Source organism: Centruroides sculpturatus, unplaced genomic scaffold (genome assembly GCF_000671375.1).
Source record: "Centruroides sculpturatus isolate CEXI.00-Female unplaced genomic scaffold, Cexi_2.0 scaffold377, whole genome shotgun sequence".
NCBI classification, from domain to species: Eukaryota; Metazoa; Arthropoda; class Arachnida; order Scorpiones; family Buthidae; genus Centruroides; species Centruroides sculpturatus.
Window position 1 is genome coordinate 331,607 of NW_019384711.1, and position 21,881 is coordinate 353,487.

Sequence of the window (21,881 nt, forward strand, 5' to 3'; positions counted from 1 at the left end):
GGACAGACAAGAGTGTCATGGAAGTATGTGATAAATGATGATATCAAATGTGGATAACAATGAAATGACCTACATGTGTAAATAACGGAAAAAGAACAGAGAAGGACTGCGAAGTGAAAATGTGAAAATAAATATGAAATTGAGTCAATAACATAATCGAACAAGTCGAGGCAGCTTATTGGCACGAAATTCGCGGCCGTCAATGCCAAACAATTGTTGTCATAGACTTCGGAAAGTTAAATGCTTGTAATGAAAGTCACTTAGCATCCACGAGCGAAAGCCTGGGGCCATTCGGGCTATCAAGCTGTCTCGAATCTGTGAAATCATAACTGTGACTTATATCAACGTCCTATCTGTCTCTTTTCTCCATTATCACCAGGCTGAGTCACGTAATTGTAAAATGGGAACTCTACGACGGAAAAGTGACGAATCGAAAGTATTGTGCGCACGTATTATGATGTATGCACAGGCATACGTGGATTAGAGCGATAGAGGAAAGAGAAATGGAAGAGCAAAGACAAGCGCTTAAAAAGAAGGATAGGCAGGGTCAGACCTTCAGATGTGCGAGGATTCTCCAATGGTAGACGTGTACGTGTGCTGATCTTTGTAATTATAAATTGTGAATACATGTGACTAATATTATTTTCTTTTTTATTTTGTGCATGTTACAAGTTATAAATAAATACAGTATAAACAAACAACACTAACTCGATAACATTAAATCTAAATACCAAAATGATTAATTTACTGTGTTTTTGTTATTTCTTACTCCTGTTTTTAGGTATTCAGCCGAATAGTGGTTAAATATTCGGTATTCAGCCGAATAGTGAAAAATAGGCCGAATACCGAATAGTAACCGAATATTCGTTACATCACTAATAAATACGTATGTCAAGTTATATTTTTATTACGACACAAAATATATTTAAGTTTATGGCCACTGTGCCGGGTGAGACGTTGTTGAAACAAAAAAAGTTATGCATTCCATCACGTACATAAACAGTATCGTAATTCGCCAAGTGCAAATCAGCAAATTCGTAAAATTTTTGTTTGTTTTGAACAATCCGGATAATCGAGGTTCTACTGTAATTTGTTTTAACTTTGTGTTACAAATCAAAATATTTTTTTTAATATCTAGTACAAGGGTGGGCAACCTTTTTTATAACATGGGCCAGAATAAATTTTACGTTTTTTCCGCGGGCCATAGTAGTTAATTAACACCTTGTGACCTGTAAATTTTTAGTCTGCAAATATTAAATAAATAAATAAAAAGAAATTAATTACTACAGTCGACCCCCCCTGTAACACTGTTGTTTATTCCGTTTTATATGAATTCAATGTTGTATAAGTCACTTAGATTTTACAAATGAGTGTGCCGGGCTGTGAACGGCTCACCTATTTGTAAAATCTAAGTGACTTTAAACACAATAAAAACATCACTATGTAGTTGGATACGACAGACATTACATTTTCTAATTGCATAGCNTTTTTCCTGCCACCATACACTTGACCTGTGTTGCCATTCACCACATGTATACATTAAATTTAATTTTTAATTATTTTAATATATTATCATGTATTCTTGTCTTTTCCAAATTATACTCAACATTAAATTTTAATTCACAATCAGCATCCTCCTCATTTCTCCTGCATTTCAAATTAGAAATTACAAATAAAAGTTGGTTAAGGAAGGTATTGGATCAACTCAGTAAACACGTAGATCTTCTCTGAAGCTGGTACACTAAGAAAACAAACAATCTCACTATTCTTCATCAAGGTGTTCATTGCAAAAATTTTCAAGTGGTCAGATATTGTTCAAATAATATAATGAATGTAAACATCACCATTAATGGCCAGAATGTAAATATTCTATGTTCATAATTTTGAATCCTGTACATACTTTGAACACAAAATACTGCTCAAAAACATAGAACTATATAGCTAGTTAATTATTTAAAAAATTAAATTATTCCAGAGACGTTAAAAAAATTTAAAAATTTTTATGGCATAACATTGACAGAAATTCTGGTTTTATTGCCTCTGGTGTTAAACCAGTTAAAAAAGTTTAACTCAAAAATTTATCAAGTATGATTACTATTATTAAATAATAGTGATTCATCCAGCATGTAACTGAAGTAAGAGATGCCAGCAATTTAAACTACTATACTGTGAGCAAATAATGATTAAAAACAATTAACATTTAATGTTTAAAGCAGTCAATCAGACTAATGTTGTAAAACTTCTTCGTACATTTTAATGCATTTTTCAATTTTGATAATAAACAGTTGCATATTACATTAAAAACGATCTAAAATGCAATATTTTGCTAGTTAAAGTTGTTTCATTATCCTAGCTTTCTCCAAATTGTAATTTTACTTCTTTAGTTTTTCCTTCATTAGATTTATATTCTTTATTACCTACCAATGTTACTGCTTTGGTTTTCATAATTTCAAACATATTCTGTAATTCTATGCTAAATGACAACAATGATTAAAAAACAATTAGTTTGATGTAGACAGCAATCTTTATAGATTCTGTTTTAAAGATAATTGTTGAATAATAATTGGCACTCACCAAACGTAAATTTTCTCCTGCTTTCTCTAATTCTCCTCTTAGTGTATATGCCACTGCCATGTTATATATCATAATCATTCTTGCAGAATTCACTGTATTCGGCAACCAGTCTAATTAAAAAAAATTGTTTTTATTTTCTAAATATTCTAAAATTATAAAATTTTTAAAAGGGAAAAAAATAATTAAAACAAACTTTGGGAATTTCCATAGATTTTATTATTTTCTTCTGGTTTGTCATTAGGTTTGGAATCACCTTCAGATGAAAATGGTAATGTAAATGATACATCCTTTATTTGATCTGGATTCAAATGTTGAATGGCTTCTGCAATATGATCCATCAATATCAAAGCTTCTGCTGCATACAAATGTGCTAATAATCTATAAAAGCAAAATAAATTAAGTAAGTAATTTATATTAAATTTTAAAATAATTAGAAAAAATATATAAACCTATGAGCTCCAGAGATTCTGGGTTGTAGAAGTAATGTTTCAGCATGCTTTAGAGCAACAACAACATCTCCTAAGCATAATGCAACATAAGAACTTGCAATAAGAATAGAATTTCTGCAAAGAATGCAATTTTAATTGAGGGAAAACATAATTTATATAAATTAGAATGCGAGTTCACCTTAAGGAAGCAATCTCATTTCCTTGAATAGGATTAGAAGGTAAAGCTATAATGGAAGTATTATTATCAAGTGGATGAAATGCCTCTGATTCATCACCAACACTTCCCTGACTTGACATACCAGATGACTGCTCTTCAGGTAAAAGCATAAGGGCATTGCGAAGACAAAATGCTGCAAACTCCAAGGTTGGAGTTGGCATGGCTGATGTTTGATCTAAATCACTACAAATAAATTCAAATAAAAATATTACATTTAACTTCTATTCATGTATATATGTGCAAATTTATAACTTAATATTGTTCAAATGTAAAATTGTTCATAAAAGGGACCATCTTCACTAACCTAATTTTATAATTATTTGAAAGATACGGTGATAAGATAATTTTTCTATGAATACCCCCGCCAACAACTTTTTGTACCATGTCCTTCTTCCGTTCATTTAAATGAAAGTCAAGTGAACTTTCCTATAAAGAAATGTAAATAAATAACAATGGCTAGATTTTCAGAAAGCAACATTTGTAAAACTTACAGGTTTCGTAAACTGAATGCAACATTCAGCAAGACGCAACCAAAGTCTAGGATTAACATGATAAATCCTCACAACTTCTATTAAACAGTCGAATGCTTTGTCAGGGCATCCTATATGAAGATATTGTATACCCAAATTATACAAGAGATGATATCTTGTCATTAAATTCATAGTTGGAAGTGGACGAACAGAAAGTTTTTCTGTAAATAAAATATTAACTTTCTATAACTTCTTGTAAAAAAGTATAAATTTTCCATAAAGATTTTATTATTTATCATAAACTATAATGCTGAGTGCCTACATGCCATGAGGGTATTTCACAAATACACTTTGATCAATTCATTGGCAATCATATGACAACGTCCAATAAAACTAGCTGCTCTATATTCTCTCACAAGGAGAGTCACCTGTCACTCCACACTTACTGAAGAAAAAAAAAGAATTACAAGAGGTCTGACATACTGCAGTTTGTCATGGATTCTCTGACAGGCAAACTAACCTCCTTACATCCATAGTACTCAAGTGTATGCCTAATTCTAGTAAAACCAACAAAATAGACAGTTTATATATACCAGTTATGGGATACTTTGTGTATAAATTATTCGGACAGTCCCTTCTACTGGTGATAAAATATCTTATAAAGTCAACACACCTTACTACTGAGAAAGCACATTTATTAAGCCAAACAAACGTTTTCAACCCATTTCATGGGCCATCATCAGGTTAAAGACGTTCGAATGAATGGCTTTTCGAACACGTTCAAATTTAAATTATATTAGAACATATGTTAAAATAAGATTACATAAACAAGCATAACGAAATTAATACAATAAACAAAATAAAATAAAATAAAATACAAAATACAGTAATTCTCCTTAATGCAATATGTAAACATTTTTTATAGTAACTCAGTTTTATTGAGCCTGGTGGATGTATCCTCTTACGAGTTCTTTCTGATTATATATTTCCATTCCGACGGTAAAATGGTTGCATCTTTATAGTTTAAACATTTATTCGTTAAGCTAGATCTGTAGATCTCACACTTCTCTGTTGTGGATACAAGAGTTGGCGAGTGCACATTTGCAACGATTCTGGCTTCTTCCCATTTAACTATGGATCCATCTGTCTGTGCTATTTTTATAACGCTGTTGTATATTGGCTCTTTGCTATGTCGTACTTATGCTCTTTCATCCTTACGTTAAGATTTCTATTTGTGACCCCTATATATTCTTTATCTATTCCTAATTGGTCGTTCTTGTACGGTATTGCATACACTCCTGGTTGTTCTTTTTCATTAATTTTTTCTTTGTCATTTCTTAGCAACGTATATAAGGTGGGAGCTCTTTTGTACACAATATTGGTGTTTTTGTAGTTCGCGATTTCTTTCATAATCGGAGATAGACGTTTATTATACGTGAATTTTTGTGATGTTACTGCTTCCGTCCGGTTTTTTCTTATTGCCCTTTCTAGGGTCGTTGTATGTGGTAATTAGGTGTTCTACAGATCTTGTACCAAATCCCAACACTTTCACTACTTCTTTAATAATAAACGTCTATCTCCGATTATGAAAGAAATCGCGAACTACAAAAACACCAATATTGTGTACAAAAGAGCTCCCACCTTATATACGTTGCTAAGAAATGACAAAGAAAAAATTAATGAAAAAGAACAACCAGGAGTGTATGCAATACCGTACAAGAACGACCAATTAGGAATAGATAAAGAATATATAGGGGTCACAAATAGAAATCTTAACGTAAGGATGAAAGAGCATAAGTACGACATAGCAAAGAGCCAATATACAACAGCGTTATAAAAATAGCACAGACAGATGGATCCATAGTTAAATGGGAAGAAGCCAGAATCGTTGCAAATGTGCACTCGCCAACTCTTGTATCCACAACAGAGAAGTGTGAGATCTACAGATCTAGCTTAACGAATAAATGTTTAAACTATAAAGATGCAACCATTTTACCGTCGGAATGGAAATATATAATCAGAAAGAACTCGTAAGAGGATACATCCACCAGGCTCAATAAAACTGAGTTACTATAAAAAATGTTTACATATTGCATTAAGGAGAATTACTGTATTTTGTATTTTATTTTATTTTATTTTGTTTATTGTATTAATTTCGTTATGCTTGTTTATGTAATCTTATTTTAACATATGTTCTAATATAATTTAAATTTGAACGTGTTCGAAAAGCCATTCATTCGAACGTCTTTAACCTGATGATGGCCCATGAAATGGGTTGAAAACGTTTGTTTGGCTTAATAAATGTGCTTTCTCAGTAGTAAGGTGTGTTGACTTTATAATGTTAAAGAATCTGAGTGTGAATAGGAGGATAAAATATCTTCCTTCAGTCATGCAGATTTTGAGAAGATAAAGAAATTCCTGAAATGACAGATAAAGCCAGAGCAGTGGCAGATTGCCTGATTGTATGTGGGCTACTTATACATTTGATAATATGTTAAAAATGTTAATGACCTTTTAGTAGCTTAAAATTATAGTAGAAGTTTCAGTATTATTACTATATGCAATTAATATTTTTAGACCTACTATGCCACTTACAGCTACTACTATATTGGCTCTAATACTAGAAACTTAGGCAAAAGAATAAACAAACATTACATGGGAATTAATAATGAAAACACCTCAGACAATACCTCTGGTACAAGAAGCATACAAATTGTACTATTAGAGTGCTCTGAGATAATGCCCTAATAAATGAGAAAATCACCAATGAGGTAATGAATACTCGAACAGTTCTACATATGCTACTTCTCCAAGCATCACAACATGATCAGCATGCATGATGCACGATTTCTATCACCCATGTGGACTTGTTGATTGATTCTGGGGACCTCATTCATTGTAACAAAATACTTGGAGTCTTCCCCAAACCTTAAATATAACTCTTGTTTCCATGCTGAGCTGTTATGCCAACCATCTTGTTTTTTATTCATGAGATTGTGTTAAAATAAATAAATGGAGTAAATAAAAATTAATTTTCTCATTAATTATTTAATACTGTAAAAATACTTCAGATTTTATCACATAAGTTTTATATTTAAAAAATTTTTGAAACACCATACATATTCATTTTGAGCATTACTGTGAGCACAAGTTAGTCCAAATAAAGATCCAAAAATGTTTCTCCATTAATTATTGCTTGATTTCTTTAATTAGCCATATTTTATTCTTTTAAATTATCAGAATTGTACCATGTTTCACTGGAACTTCTAATTAAAATTAAAATTTAATTATAAAATTTTATATCTAAAAATTCTATTAATAGAAGTAATAAAGAAGTATTAGAATAAATTCCTCTATTTAGCAATTTATCATTATTATTTAATCTGCAACATAAATTAATGATACAGTACATCAAATCTAAATGTATTTGGTTTTAATTTAAATTTTTACAAGAAACAAATTTCAACTATTTTACTACATTTCCAATTTACTCATTTACCTCTTTCCTCTTCCTCAGTTAATTCTGCTATGGCATTATCATGTTCTTTCAATGCTTTATTAAAGTAAAAAGATGCAAGATGAGGTTTGCCCATATAAAAATGAATACATCCTATATTATTATAATACATGACTGTGAGATTATCTCCAGTTTCTTTGACGGGACGAACAGTTCCAGAAGATGTGGCTGTATTCAGAACCTTTAATGATTTGCGATAACTTCCTCTCAGATATTCCAGCTGACTACGTAGATAGATAGCAGGTATATTCTAGAACAAGATACAAACATAAGAATATAGATTATAATAATTTGTATAAAATATAATTATAAATCATCTCAAACTACTTACAACTCCAGAATTCATTAAGCTTTTTATTTCTCGTTTGCAGAATTTGGCTGACTTCAACATTATGTAACATCTCGCTTTATACTACGGAAAGAAATAACATTAATAATAAATAGTATAAAGTTTCTGTAAATCCGCACGAAAAATATATAAATTTTAGGTTTAGCGGTAGACCAACACACAGCAGATAGCTAATTACTTCTCTTTATTTAATCACTGTGTTACAGTGATTTACAGAGACTTTATACTATTTATATATAAACAGCAGTCATAAGAAATTTAATTAAAACATTAATAATGTAAATTTAAATAATGTTTTACATAAACCTTACACAAATTGTTAATATACAACCCATTAAAAAATTTTACATTTAAATCTTATTTTTTCATTAAGTACCCAATGCTTTTAAGTCTAATCAAATTCATTTTTCAGTTCCAATATTTGTATTGGAAGAACAACAATGTATTTTGATCTCATTCAACAATGTCTCTTGTTCAATATTTGAGATAGTTTGAGCATCAAATATTTTTGAATGCTTTTCACAAGAATTTTAAATTTTAAATAAAATATTAAAAAAACAATCTGTAATTTGTATAAAAGACAGATTATATCATAAATAAATCACTGATTGACTAAATTCATGGCCACAGAGACTGCTACAATACTGATGCTATGCTCACTATGAATGCTATGTATGCTACACTAGGTGGCCATAGAGAAAGCTACATTGTAGTCATTTTTTCATCAGTCTTCAAGAAGGCAAGTATTCATAAGGTCTTGTGGGACTGATTTTTCTGATGATATTTCACTTTTACAATTACTCAAAGAAAAAAAGAGAGTTCACAAAATGAATAAAAAGATTTAAATCTGGTAAATTTCACCATCTCTGCAAACATGATGCTAAATTTAAAAAATATCATTACTTGAATGCAGTAATAGCTCTTGCCGTCTAATATGGGAGTGCTATCTCAACAGGACACACAGCACGCAACCATGATAGAACTTTTGATTTCATATAATGTTTTGACCAATACTAGTTTTAATAAAAACATTAATTTTAACCAAATATAATAATTTACATAATTTATAAATAATAAAAATGAGACATTTTGTGATTTTATTTTTATTTGAAGTTATTGCAGCTCCACATAAGTGTTTATCATAAGCTGCTGCTGTTTGAATGTGTCACGGTTTGATAGTACTTCCCAGTAAACATGTTCCATAGATGTAAATATATCTGAATTTCTTCTATTAAAGTTTTCAACATATTCTGAAAGAAGAATACTTGCATGGCAATAAAACTGGTATACAAAACATATGAGAATTACTTGTTTTGCACATGTGCATAGTCTGCAAACATCCATCAAAAATCTGTACCCATAAATCATCAACTATGCATTTAACATAGCAAGCATAGCATAGGTATTGTCTATGGTGTTATGTGGCCATTCTCACTGTCTAATATAGTGACAATGTTTTTGACTCATAGTGAGCATAATACAGGCATACCTCGACTTACGTCGTTTCGAGTTACGTCGTTCCCGATTATACGTCGCTTGTTAAAAAAGTATATGGAAAAATAAAAATCAAATCAAGTTTAAGTCATTTTATTCGACTTTACGTCTGTCCGCCACAAATATTGAAGTCGTAATATCACTAGATAAACGTTTAAAGCACATAAAATCATATTAAAATATATACAAGTATGTACTGTATTTACAGTACACGCATTCGTAAATTTAGATTATTTTTTTTGTACTATATTAAAAACTAAAATTTATTTGTTTGTAAGCTTAAAATAGATTTTTATTAACCATATATTATTTAAAATGCTTTCCTAGTGATAAGTAGATTCGGAGACAGGTAAATTCGACTTACGTCGTTTTTCGACTTACGTTGTTTTCCTGGAACCAATTACCGACGTAAGGCGAGGTATACCTGTATTCATAGCATTATGTATCAGTCTGTGTGGCCAAGGCTTAAGTTGTAATTTTAGTTCAAAACAGAATAAAAAATAAAAATCAATACAGAAATATTACAACACATAGAACTAAATGAATTTTTTCTGTTAATTATTTTAAAAATGAAAAATAATAACAATATAATAGATTTAACAACTTACATGTTGTAGTTTTGGCCTGTATATTTCATTTTGATTTATCTCAACAGTATCCTTTTCTTTTGTTTCTGATTCTTTATTATTTTCCTTTTCTTTGTCTTTTTCTTGTTCTTTATCTTTCTCTGATGCCTGTGTTTTGCTCTCATTAATCTTGTTGTTTCCAAACAACATTGTTTCAATGTAACTTATCAAGCTTAAAGCTTTTTCAGGCTAAAATTTATAAAAATTTAATTTATAAATTTTAATGAACATATAACTTTATAATGTAATGATTATTAACAAACTGATCAGTGTATGATAAAGTAAGAAGAAAATACTGTACAATGAAACTATGTGTAGCTTTATTAGATTTTTACTAAAAAAGTAAAATTCAATAGTTTACTGGATTTTATGGACTATTTTTAATGTTATTATATATAGAATTGACCAATAAGTGTATGTGGTTTTTTTTGATAGGTAACAGTAAACATTACAAAAAGCAACAAACTTCAGTTTAAATTTTGAAAATTTGTAACCATTTGAAATTGACATTTTAATTAATATTCATTTTTTTTAGAAAATAGCATTAAGATTGGCTGTATTTTGTGTCTTAAATGTCAGTTGAAAGATGGATAAGCAAAATAAGCATTTTCAGCATATTATGCTTTTTGTTTTAAAAAAGGCAAAATATAGTGTAAACCTATAAAATATGTATGGTGTATGGTAAGAATGCCTTGAAAGAAAACATGTTCCAGTAGTAGTTTGTACTAGATAGTTCATACTAGAAATTTTTCTGTCCAAGACATACCACACTTAAGTCAGCCATAAGAGATAGACAATAGAAAGAGCTAATCAACAACAGTTCATACTACATAACCACAGGAGATTAGAGCATTCTCCAAATATTGAAATCAATTCTGTATCAACTTGGCTATGGTAGCAAGCTTGATGCTTGTTACCATAGCCAAGCTTGGATTCTGCATAAATTGACTAAAACAAATCTAGAATGCATTTTCCATCCACTAAGAAAACGAGGAAAGAGACCCATTTCTGAAACAGATAATAACAAGCAATAAAAAATGGATCACATACAACACTGTTGAGTGCAAACAATTGCAGGGGCTGCAAGGCAAACCATCACAAACCACTTCATAGATGAGGCTTCACTCAAACAAGATTGTACTCTCAATTTTGGACTGGAAGGGTGTTGTAATCTGTGAGTTGTTTCAGAGCAGCAGAACAATGAATTCAGATGTGTATGACAAACTGGACAAATTAAATGCAGTGATCCATGAGAAGTGTCTGAAATTGGTAAACTGGAAGGGCATCATTTTCCATCATAACAATGTCAGACCTCATTCATCTTTGCAAACACAACAAAGATTATTGGAGCAATTAAATTATTTTGCACAAAAAATGTTCTGAAATAATCACAAAATGTTTTTCACACTAGATATTGGACAGTAAGGATAAAAGATACTAATCAGACATGATGATAAGTTCACAACTTCATTTTCAATTTTTATGAAGATAGAACCTTTAGGTGGTACTATTTCTGTTCAATATGTACCATATACATATTCAATACAATTCACAAAAACTACATGTGTTCCAAGTATGAGAAACCTATTTTTAGAGTCACAATTATGACATTGGCCTATGAGAAAGAAAATACATCAGTCATGCATGTATTAGGCACAAAAAGGCACCAGTGAAATAATTTCAACTGACACAAACAAAATGAGTTATTCTTCTCAATCACATTGTTTTTGATCTCATGGCTCAACCTCTTGAAATGAAGAAATATACATGATTTGTACCATCATTTCCACCTTAATTTCAGCCTAAGGACTTTAACATACCATGTGTTCAAATACATTTAAATTCACAGAATACTAGCATACTGGATAATCATCAGACAATACTGAATTACTGGATGCTAGATTAAAGAATTTCTATAGTATTTTGCATTTTAAAAATATTTTCTGGTTAGTTAATGTAAAAAGTATTTACATTTAACATTTTATCACAGATATAAGTTTGAACTTCATTTAAATAATAACAATCTGTTTTCTTTAATAAAAATGTCTCAATAAAATCATTAATCAATTATATATATATATATATATATACACACATACATACATGTAGTAACATTATTAAAGTTGAAATATAATATTAAGCATTAAGCAACATTTAATCACAGAAAATTTTTTCATACCTGGTTACAAATATCAACAAGTATTTTTTGGAAGTCATTTGTGTTTATAAAATCAGAAGAATAATACTCAGCTACTGCTTTGTTATGATAAACTTTAAGGTCATTTGATCTAGTAGCAATTAACTGACTGAGAGATAAAAGACAATCTTCATATTTTCCTTTTTCAAAGGCTTGGTAAGATAAACTGGCTAATTCTTTTTCTTGATCAGAAATTGTTGGAATCAGAGGCACTTGATCTGTTGTAACATTACTGGTCTTTTCAGTTTCACCATCCTTAACAGCTTCACTCATTTTTATAATAAATATAATCTATATATTCTGGTAAAAAATAAAAATAATGAAAAGTAAGATAAGTAAGTAAGTACTGTAATTTTGTGTGGATAACCTGTGACAGCATATATCTTACAGAATATTACAAAAAACAGAGATAAACCTTTACTTAACTCTCCCACTGTATATACCTTGTGTCTCTGCAGCAACTACTGAAAGCATGATACTTATTGGTTAATGGTTTGCAGTTTAGAAAGCACCATCTCAAACATTAAAGCATTGTTTTTCTATTTCACTTCATTGTAGATGTAATTATAAAAAAGTGAAATGAAAAAAAAATACTGGGAGGGAACCCTCTACACTTCATGTCTGCAAAATACATAGACCTATCAAAATATTTTATCATCATATTGCTTCATTTATTTTAATTTTATTATCAAATAATAATAAAATTCAATACAAAATAATTTTAATGTTGATAGTAGCCACTGATATGAATTCCAGAGTTGACTGCTTGTCTCTCATTCACTATACAAAACTCTAAACTTAATTCAGAAAGATATTTACCAGTGAAAGTGAATGCAGAATGCAAGAAAGATTTCTTTTTGTAAAAAAATTTGATTCTCACTTCCATTTCACAAAATAAGAACAGAGAAACAAGCAATTATGCAAACCACAACAATCATTTAATTAAAATGCCTCAATGTCCTTTTTCTTACTAAAATATAAATTTTCGTCTATAATTTTGTATCTTCTATTATCAGGACTTATTATACTGGCTTTACAGATAATGTTACAAAGTTTTACAGAANAAAATTCACAAAAAAGTTTTTTAAAAAAGACATATTAAAAATGCGTGTATATTTCATCCTTTTTCACACTTTAGGAACATAACAGTCTTACAGTAGAGTTAATACAGAGACCTTTACTTGAAGGATGACTTTTTTTTAAAAGATTTTTCTGAATTTTTAAATATATACTTATTATCCTGACAATTTTATTAATATGTTTTCTAATTATGCCATTGTCAGAGAAAATTTTAATTTTTTGCACATTGAAGTAGATGAGAGCCTTCATTATAAGACTGTTATGTTCCTGAGGTGTAAAAAAAAGAGATGGAACGTGAGGATAATATAAAAGTGTAGCCCAGGTTACATATATAATGCATTCCATCAAATAGTATTTGCACTGTGAATGGTTGTATCATGGATTGTCATTTCCCGTATATATTTTTTTTATTTAAAGAAAGTTTCACCTCAGGAAAGATTTTGAGCAATGACCAATATGTTTTCACACCTCAGCATTCTTCAGAGGATGACCTTGTTGAATTGTATTGTACTCTACAGCAAGGAAAAAAGAAGAAATTGATGTCTCTGTTAATAATTCTAGGTATCAAAGGCTCATTTGACAATGCAAGGTGGTCTTTAATTTTAAAACTTATCAGAGATATCAAAGAACCACAAAATATTTTCTACTTGCTCAATGATTTCTTAAAAGACAGAAGGCTTTGTTAAAAAAACCTGCTCCCTAAATAAAGGCTATCCTCAAGACTCTGTATCTGGACTCTCTGAAATGTTATTACATATGACTTGCTAATTAAATTATCAGATTTTCTGTTCATCAGTTATAAAATCAGTTATATCATTAAAAAATAATTAATTACTGATGATTTGCCAAATTTTCTTAAAACCCAGATATTTTTGGTATTCACTAGACACACAACTCAAAAATTGGACAGGTGGCAACAATTGGAACAAATGAAGCATTGTACTGGTGGAGATAGCCAAGTTAGATCATGATATGGTATAAATATATGACAATCATATCTGTGGGTTGTTTTATTGTGAGATGGTTGAAACCTAAAATATGCCTGTATTGTCTTTTTAAAGAATTTTTTATGAATTTTTAAGTATATATTTATTGCCCTGAAAATTTTATTAATTTATTATATTAATTTCAATGTTAAACAATACTGAAAATGTAGAATTTCTTAAAAACAAAATTCTTATGTTTTATAATCTTTACTGTAATGTGATGGGGAAAAATGCAAGCAATATATTTTTTTTCTTTATTAATTATAAAGAAGATTAATTGATTACTGATTTTAAAGGATGTTACATTGTTAATCAGTGGATATAGATAGATTAATTGGAGAAAATACTTCTTGCTTATGGCAAGAAATATCTCCTTCAATTAACAATATAACATCTGTTTAAATTACATAAAAACACAAATAATAAAAATATTATGTTAGAACATATAAAAAAACAGGTCTTACTACAACACAATGAATACACAAAGGACAAAATAAAATACAAAGTACATTTACAAGAATACTATATATAGAAATAAACAATAATCTAAAAATATATGGTTTTTAAATATAATTTAAAATGTAAATTGCACATAATAAAAAACCTAAAAAAGATATTAATGAAAAGTCTTACATTATATGAAATTATACATTATATTATGCTTGTGTCTTTGGATGTTCTTGTGAACTAGGACTTGTTATACTGAGGGAAGAGAAACACACCATTTCCAATTAAAATATATTTATTGTAACATAATATTGTATGCCACTATAATCGAGCATTTTGAACGACTATCTGCTCATCAGACGTTACCATTTTCTTTATATTTACAAGTTTATATTTTAATATATCCATATAGTTCTTTCAACATTTTCGGAATAGACTTTTAAACTTCAATTTATTAAATTCTTCCAGTAAAATTCCTTGAAAATGTATCTATTCATTTAAACATTACTTACCAGTTTACTAGATTTCAAAAAATTTTACTGGAAGAATTTCCCTAGTTCCAAAGTGGACACAAGCATAATATAAGTAATTAAGGACAAGAAGCATGTATTAAAATTATACATTCTTGTTTTTTACAAATATTCTTATAATTTTTAAAATCTATATGTAAAATATATTTGATATTGCTCATATTATCAACGACTCTATTCAAATAAAATCAACAGCAAATGTCAAGGCAACATTACAGTGTACATAAACAAGACTGATTGCAGTTTAGCAAATGAAAGCAAGTATTACATTATCCTATTATAAAATTAATATAAATTTTATATAGGATATTAATGCTATTTTATTAGAATTAATAATCTATTACATTAATCCTAATATAATAATTTAGTTTACTGAACTGTGTTCAGTGGAACTTCAAGATTTTCCAATGTAAAATTTAGCACTCCTTAAGAGCATCATTAATATTTAAGTATTAATTTCTTATTTGAAAACTTCTGTATTACTTACCTAAAGGTTCAATAAACTGAAACAATTTATCTAAAATTGTAATAGTTGCATGATATTGATGAAGATGAAATAAAATAATGGCTTGATTGAAAAATAATATACAATGATCTACATCCTCCAAAGTTTCAACATTATCAATGTTAATTCGAGCCTGTAAGAAATTTAAGAAAAATTAATTTTTAAGTAAATAACTAAGAAAAAAACAATTTTTTTCATTAACAATAAATTTAAAAGATATTAAGAATACATTTAATTTAATATAAAAGAATTATTATTTTCTTTAAACTGTATGTTTTTCCCTCTCTAACATTTCTTATAAAAAATCATAGAAAATTTTATTATATTGCTTTATGATATGTATTCTTTAAATATATAATAACAGCTAAATTTAATAAATTTGAAAAAAAAATACAGTAAGACCCCATTTAACACTGCCTCAATATAACACAGTCTGCTCGAAGCCTAAAAAAACTCAAAATTTACGCTGATTCAAATCAACACAGCATTTCAATGATTTGTATCTAATACAATTATTTATGAACACGAACCAATCAGTAAAAAGTGGCAATTCGTCATAGCACTATACTTTCTTTAAATCTATGTTTGTTTTGTGCAATTTTGGAAAAAATATAACATCATGGATGCAATAGGCAATATTGTCTTCGCTTGGCAAGAATTAACTAATAAATGCATTTATGGAGTGTGGAAGATGTTATGGCTAAAAGTACACAAGAATTGTCAACAAGAAGAGTCTATTGCTGTATTGTTAGGTTGACCAAATTGTCAACCTAATTGATACAGCAGGACTATATGTAGTAGGATATTGAGGAATTACTGAAGGTTTCTGGTGAGAACCTTACCAACATATGACTTCAAGAACTGGTAGAACAAGGAATTCATGTAGAACTGGAAAATAATGGCTCTGAAAACGAAGAACCCAAAGAATTTCTCTATAGATTTCCTTAGTAAAAGTTTGGTAATAATAAACAAAATCATTGATCAAATTGTAGCAAATGATCCAGATTTTGAAAGGAATGGAAAAGCAGAACGAAGCATTTTGGATGTGATCTTCTGCTACTGACATTTGCTTAAGAAAAGGAAAAAAAAAAAAAAAAAAAGCGACAAATGAAACTATACAACTGCAAGTCTACAGCAACTATATAACTATTGCAAAAAAGAAGAATTTCAGAAGAGCCAGAACCTCTGTCATAAAAAATAAACTTTACATTTCTGTGTGCATATGTTTGTGTTATTTAACATATATTATTATGCAAATTAATATAAAAATAACTTAAAATTAAAGTAAAATCTGTTTATTTTTGGTTGTGTGTTTCCCTTTCCCTATTTACTCTATGTTAAAATGACCTTGTTTAACGCTGTTTCGTTTAGCACTTTGTCATCTAGGAATGCATCCTCTGCATTAAGTGGGGTCTTACTGTAAAAGCCTTTTTTCAATGAGTTTGTGAATAACTCTGAAATTAATACATGGTTCAAAAAATATGGTATCTTGTGTTGTATAATACAGTATGATTGTTCCTATACTGTGAAGAGAGGAGGAAAAAACCAATTTCTTTTTATTTTTTTATATTCTATTTCTTAGATTAATTAAACAATGCATAATGTATTATTTATTTGAAATTATATATATATATATATCTAATGGGGATATAATCTAAATGGGGATATATATATATATATATATATCCCCATTTAGATTCCAAAGAAATATATTTTTAGTTACAAGGAAAAAACATATCATTCATTCATTCATAGTGAATTAAATATTGTAAACATTTTCAATCTATTTAATGTACAGTCGACCCCATATAATTACGATTCCTATAAAACTGCGAAAAAATTGTGATGGTATCTGTAAAAAAAGGTAAAAAAAACTCCTATAATTACGTAAAACGTCATCGGGCAGCCAAACTACTTTCCCGCCGTCCATAGTGCCACTCTACAGAGAGATTTCTATCGTCTGGACAGTATTATATAAATTATATATAAATTAGGTACTGTACATATAATTATATATTAATTATATATAAATTAGGTACTGTATATATAATTATATATTAACTTATTGTAACTTTGTTATAATTAAATATATAATTTCCGCCGTCTAGCGTGGCGCCACGCTACGGAGATTTTTACGCTAACTATCGTCTGTCAGTATGTAAATTAGGTACCGTAAGTCTAATACAGTACTGTAATTTTATACATTTCTTGTGAAAGAAACATTTCTTATTCAACGGCGATTAAAATTATTTATATTAATGATGTCTCCGAAGTTCTACGAAGTTTTCACAGAAAAATAAGTTGTTAGAAATCGGCCGCTCTTTGCTGAGCTGTTCCGCGACGAAAACAATGTTGAGCAATGGCAATGTCGAATGGTGACACTCGGTAAGTAATCCTACAATTTTTTGTTTATAGCGTAGTTTATACGGATTATTCCCAAAAAATATATACGTATTTTGGAAATGTTGAGTCGGATTAGTCTAGAATTGATTAATTTTATGGAAGAAAACCTTTCAATCAGCCGTAGTCCGTAAACTTGACACGTATCGGGCTGTGATTGGAAGGACTCGTAAGAATGAATTCCTAAAGAATGGAACGTATCTATGATCTTATAGGGGGGTCGACTGTACTATGTTCAGACTTATAAATCAAGAAATAATGTTATGTAAAAGTTTGGATGGAATGAAGTTAAAATTTGAAGAACAAAATTCAAAAATACAGATTTAAAAAAAAAAAAAATGATTATAATTGATAATAAAATTAACTAATTAAAAGCAATGTTTTATTAAATATTAAAGATGACCAAAAATTAAAAATAAAATAAGCAAGAGAAAGAAAGTCTTGTCTTTACTGCTAAGGCATGAATTCAAGGTAAAATGTTTAAAGAATTTGCTTTTTTTCTAGAATACTGGCATGAGATAGATAAAATCTATGATTATTCTGACTGAGTGCCAATTTACTATGGATCATGAAAGCTTGCAAAAGTTGCTGTCACTTCTGTTAGCAACATCATCCTTAAAATATATGAATAACTATATCTGAAAGATCTGGAAGTAAAATGTATATATGCTGTGTCAATGTTTCACTCTTCATAGGTTGATGTATACTTCTTGTCTTTATTTTGTATTTATGAATAGATACTATGTAGCACAAGAGTATAAAATTAAGTTACATCTGAAGGTCTGGATGTTTATTGTTAGATTTGGTAATGTCTTTGAACAAAGTTTGCAGGATTTTAGACAAGTAAAAATAGAGAATGTCAGTAGGAAACTACTCTACATTAAAATCTTTCTTTAATATATCTGAATTTGTCATTTAGAAATTATAACTGAAATTTTGATAACTGTTATATTGAGATCATGAAGTTGATAACTCATTGCAAAAATTATATAGTGTACATAATACTCATCTCTAAAAAGACAAGACAATGAAAATACAACATAATTTTCTGAATGAATGACACACAGATAATTTTGCCCAATTCATTCAGACCATAATCCAAAACAAACCTCAATGTATTTCCTTTAGTATTACAGGATCAGAAGACATACACTTATGTAGTCTGCAACTTAGATAAGATGCCCATTCCTATGGTATCTCGGTTTAGAACTAAGAGTAATTTATATATATTCATAGCAATCAGTAATTAGAAAGTTCAAGTATGAGTTACTCATACAAGACTGTGCTGTAGATTCTCTAGACTCCACAGCACAAATGACACCTGAAAAATGCAATTGCTTTCAAGCGTAACACCACTATAAATGATGTTTTTTCTGAATGTCTTTGTGTTTTCTTCTAGATTTTTCAACAACATTGCCTTTTTTAATCTACATTATCATACTGAATGTGTTAGAATTGATTGTTGAGAGAGAAATAGTAACAAAATGCAACCTAATACTGAGAATAATAAAATAGAAAAGTAACAAATAATTGAAAAAGTAACCCATTTGTAGCCCTATGAGTTATGAATACACAGTTAAGATAGTTATAATATTTATTAATTGGTAAGTTTTTAATATTTCATCTATACCTAAACGACTATATAGTAGAATCTTATTTTAAGTGGATTTGTAATTTCACAGATAGCGAATGCACAAGAATAATTCTGATTACTCTAGTGCACAATGAATTCCACAATTAATTATTATAAAATTCATTGTGGAGCAAAAGTAATAGTATAAAAATTAGAAACAGTTTTCTATAGCCTACATATGAGAAAAAGTTATCAAAACAAATAAAAAATAGAAGGTTCTAATGTGGACATGAAGAAAGCAGAAATTTTTTTTGTGTACAATAATGAAAACTTTTTCATATCTGGTTTCATACTGTACAGTATTTACAGTAAGTTGTGTGAAAATAAAACTGAAACTAAAATTTTTAGCACTATGCAACAAAACCCAAATCACAAAGAAAAAGTGGCATTAAACACATTTTAACATTTTTCTATTAATTTTAAATGGTTGCATAAATATCTAGATAATCTTAAGGGGTAAAGCTTAAATTTATGCAGAATTTTGTTTTACTTGCATTTACTGATATGCAAACTATTATGTAAAATAAGATCATACTGTACTACTTATATTAGTAAATAAATGAATATGCAATGTTACAATATAAGTTATTTAAGATTATAAAGCTATTGAATATGAAATAGTGTAATCATCAGTTTAAAAAAAATATATATATATATACACACATACATACATGTAGTAACATTATTAAAGTTGAAATATAATATTAAGCATTAAGCAACATTTAATCACAGAAAATTTTTTCATACCTGGTTACAAATATCAACAAGTATTTTTTGGAAGTCATTTGTGTTTATAAAATCAGAAGAATAATACTCAGCTACTGCTTTGTTATGATAAACTTTAAGGTCATTTGATCTAGTAGCAATTAACTGACTGAGAGATAAAAGACAATCTTCATATTTTCCTTTTTCAAAGGCTTGGTAAGATAAACTGGCTAATTCTTTTTCTTGATCAGAAATTGTTGGAATCAGAGGCACTTGATCTGTTGTAACATTACTGGTCTTTTCAGTTTCACCATCCTTAACAGCTTCACTCATTTTTATAATAAATATAATCTATATATTCTGGTAAAAAATAAAAATAATGAAAAGTAAGATAAGTAAGTAAGTACTGTAATTTTGTGTGGATAACCTGTGACAGCATATATCTTACAGAATATTACAAAAAACAGAGATAAACCTTTACTTAACTCTCCCACTGTATATACCTTGTGTCTCTGCAGCAACTACTGAAAGCATGATACTTATTGGTTAATGGTTTGCAGTTTAGAAAGCACCATCTCAAACATTAAAGCATTGTTTTTTCTATTTCACTTCATTGTAGATGTAATTATAAAAAAGTGAAATGAAAAAAAAATACTGGGAGGGAACCCTCTACACTTCATGTCTGCAAAATACATAGACCTATCAAAATATTTTATCATCATATTGCTTCATTTATTTTAATTTTATTATCAAATAATAATAAAATTCAATACAAAATAATTTTAATGTTGATAGTAGCCACTGATATGAATTCCAGAGTTGACTGCTTGTCTCTCATTCACTATACAAAACTCTAAACTTAATTCAGAAAGATATTTACCAGTGAAAGTGAATGCAGAATGCAAGAAAGATTTCTTTTTGTAAAAAAATTTGATTCTCACTTCCATTTCACAAAATAAGAACAGAGAAACAAGCAATTATGCAAACCACAACAATCATTTAATTAAAATGCCTCAATGTCCTTTTTCTTACTAAAATATAAATTTTCGTCTATAATTTTGTATCTTCTATTATCAGGACTTATTATACTGGCTTTACAGATAATGTTACAAAATTTTACAAAAATATTAAGTAGCAGGTATATTAAGTAAAATAAAGAAATGTTTTTCTGTAAAACTTTGTAACATTATCTGTAAAGCCAGTATAATAAGTCTTGATAATAAAAGATATGAAATTATAGACAAAAATTTATATTTTAGCACAACAATCATTGTTAAAACAAGATAGTGGCTCATAATAGCAAACTTTTAAATGTTTACTTCATCCATTTAAGGGGTGGTAACTGAAAAATGTCACAAATTTTGGCCAGTGATATTTATGAAAAAAATCAATAATTTAATATTTTAACAATACATGTTAACAAAACAGCTTTTTGAACATTAATTAATTAACAAGTAATAATGCTTTTATAACTGAGCAGAAAGCACCGCTAGTTTTTTGGGTACCTTAATAACCATGTATCATACAACATTCATATCAACTTTCTTCAAGCAATACTTTATTCTGTTTTGTATAATAGTTGCTGAACATTTTTGGCAGTCCAAGTTTTGGGATACACTAAGCCCTTCAGAATTGACCAAATTGTTCAATTGGTCAAAGTTCTGGAATGGCAGCTGAATTATCTGACTTTTCAACAAAATTC

At 28.8% G+C, this 21,881-nt stretch overlaps 1 protein-coding gene across 1 annotated transcript in view; it reads right to left on the bottom strand.

Moving 5' to 3' along the window:
• The window catches only part of LOC111627814 (CCR4-NOT transcription complex subunit 10-B-like), a 24,482-nt gene extending 3,836 nt beyond the window's left edge, over window positions 1-20,646 (bottom strand). Inside the window, exons 1-12 of the mRNA XM_023371461.1 lie at window positions 20,222-20,646; window positions 15,424-15,574; window positions 11,876-12,156; window positions 9,679-9,885; window positions 7,559-7,639; window positions 7,210-7,477; window positions 3,732-3,931; window positions 3,545-3,666; window positions 3,202-3,423; window positions 3,024-3,137; window positions 2,768-2,952; window positions 2,575-2,684 (exon numbers count right to left, since the gene is read on the bottom strand). Coding sequence (XP_023227229.1) covers window positions 2,575-2,684; window positions 2,768-2,952; window positions 3,024-3,137; window positions 3,202-3,423; window positions 3,545-3,666; window positions 3,732-3,931; window positions 7,210-7,477; window positions 7,559-7,639; window positions 9,679-9,885; window positions 11,876-12,156; window positions 15,424-15,574; window positions 20,222-20,512 — 2,232 coding nt within the window. The 5' untranslated portion in view covers window positions 20,513-20,646. The remainder of the gene's footprint in view (window positions 1-2,574; window positions 2,685-2,767; window positions 2,953-3,023; window positions 3,138-3,201; window positions 3,424-3,544; window positions 3,667-3,731; window positions 3,932-7,209; window positions 7,478-7,558; window positions 7,640-9,678; window positions 9,886-11,875; window positions 12,157-15,423; window positions 15,575-20,221) is intronic.
• Between the last annotated feature and the right edge of the window lie 1,235 nt (window positions 20,647-21,881).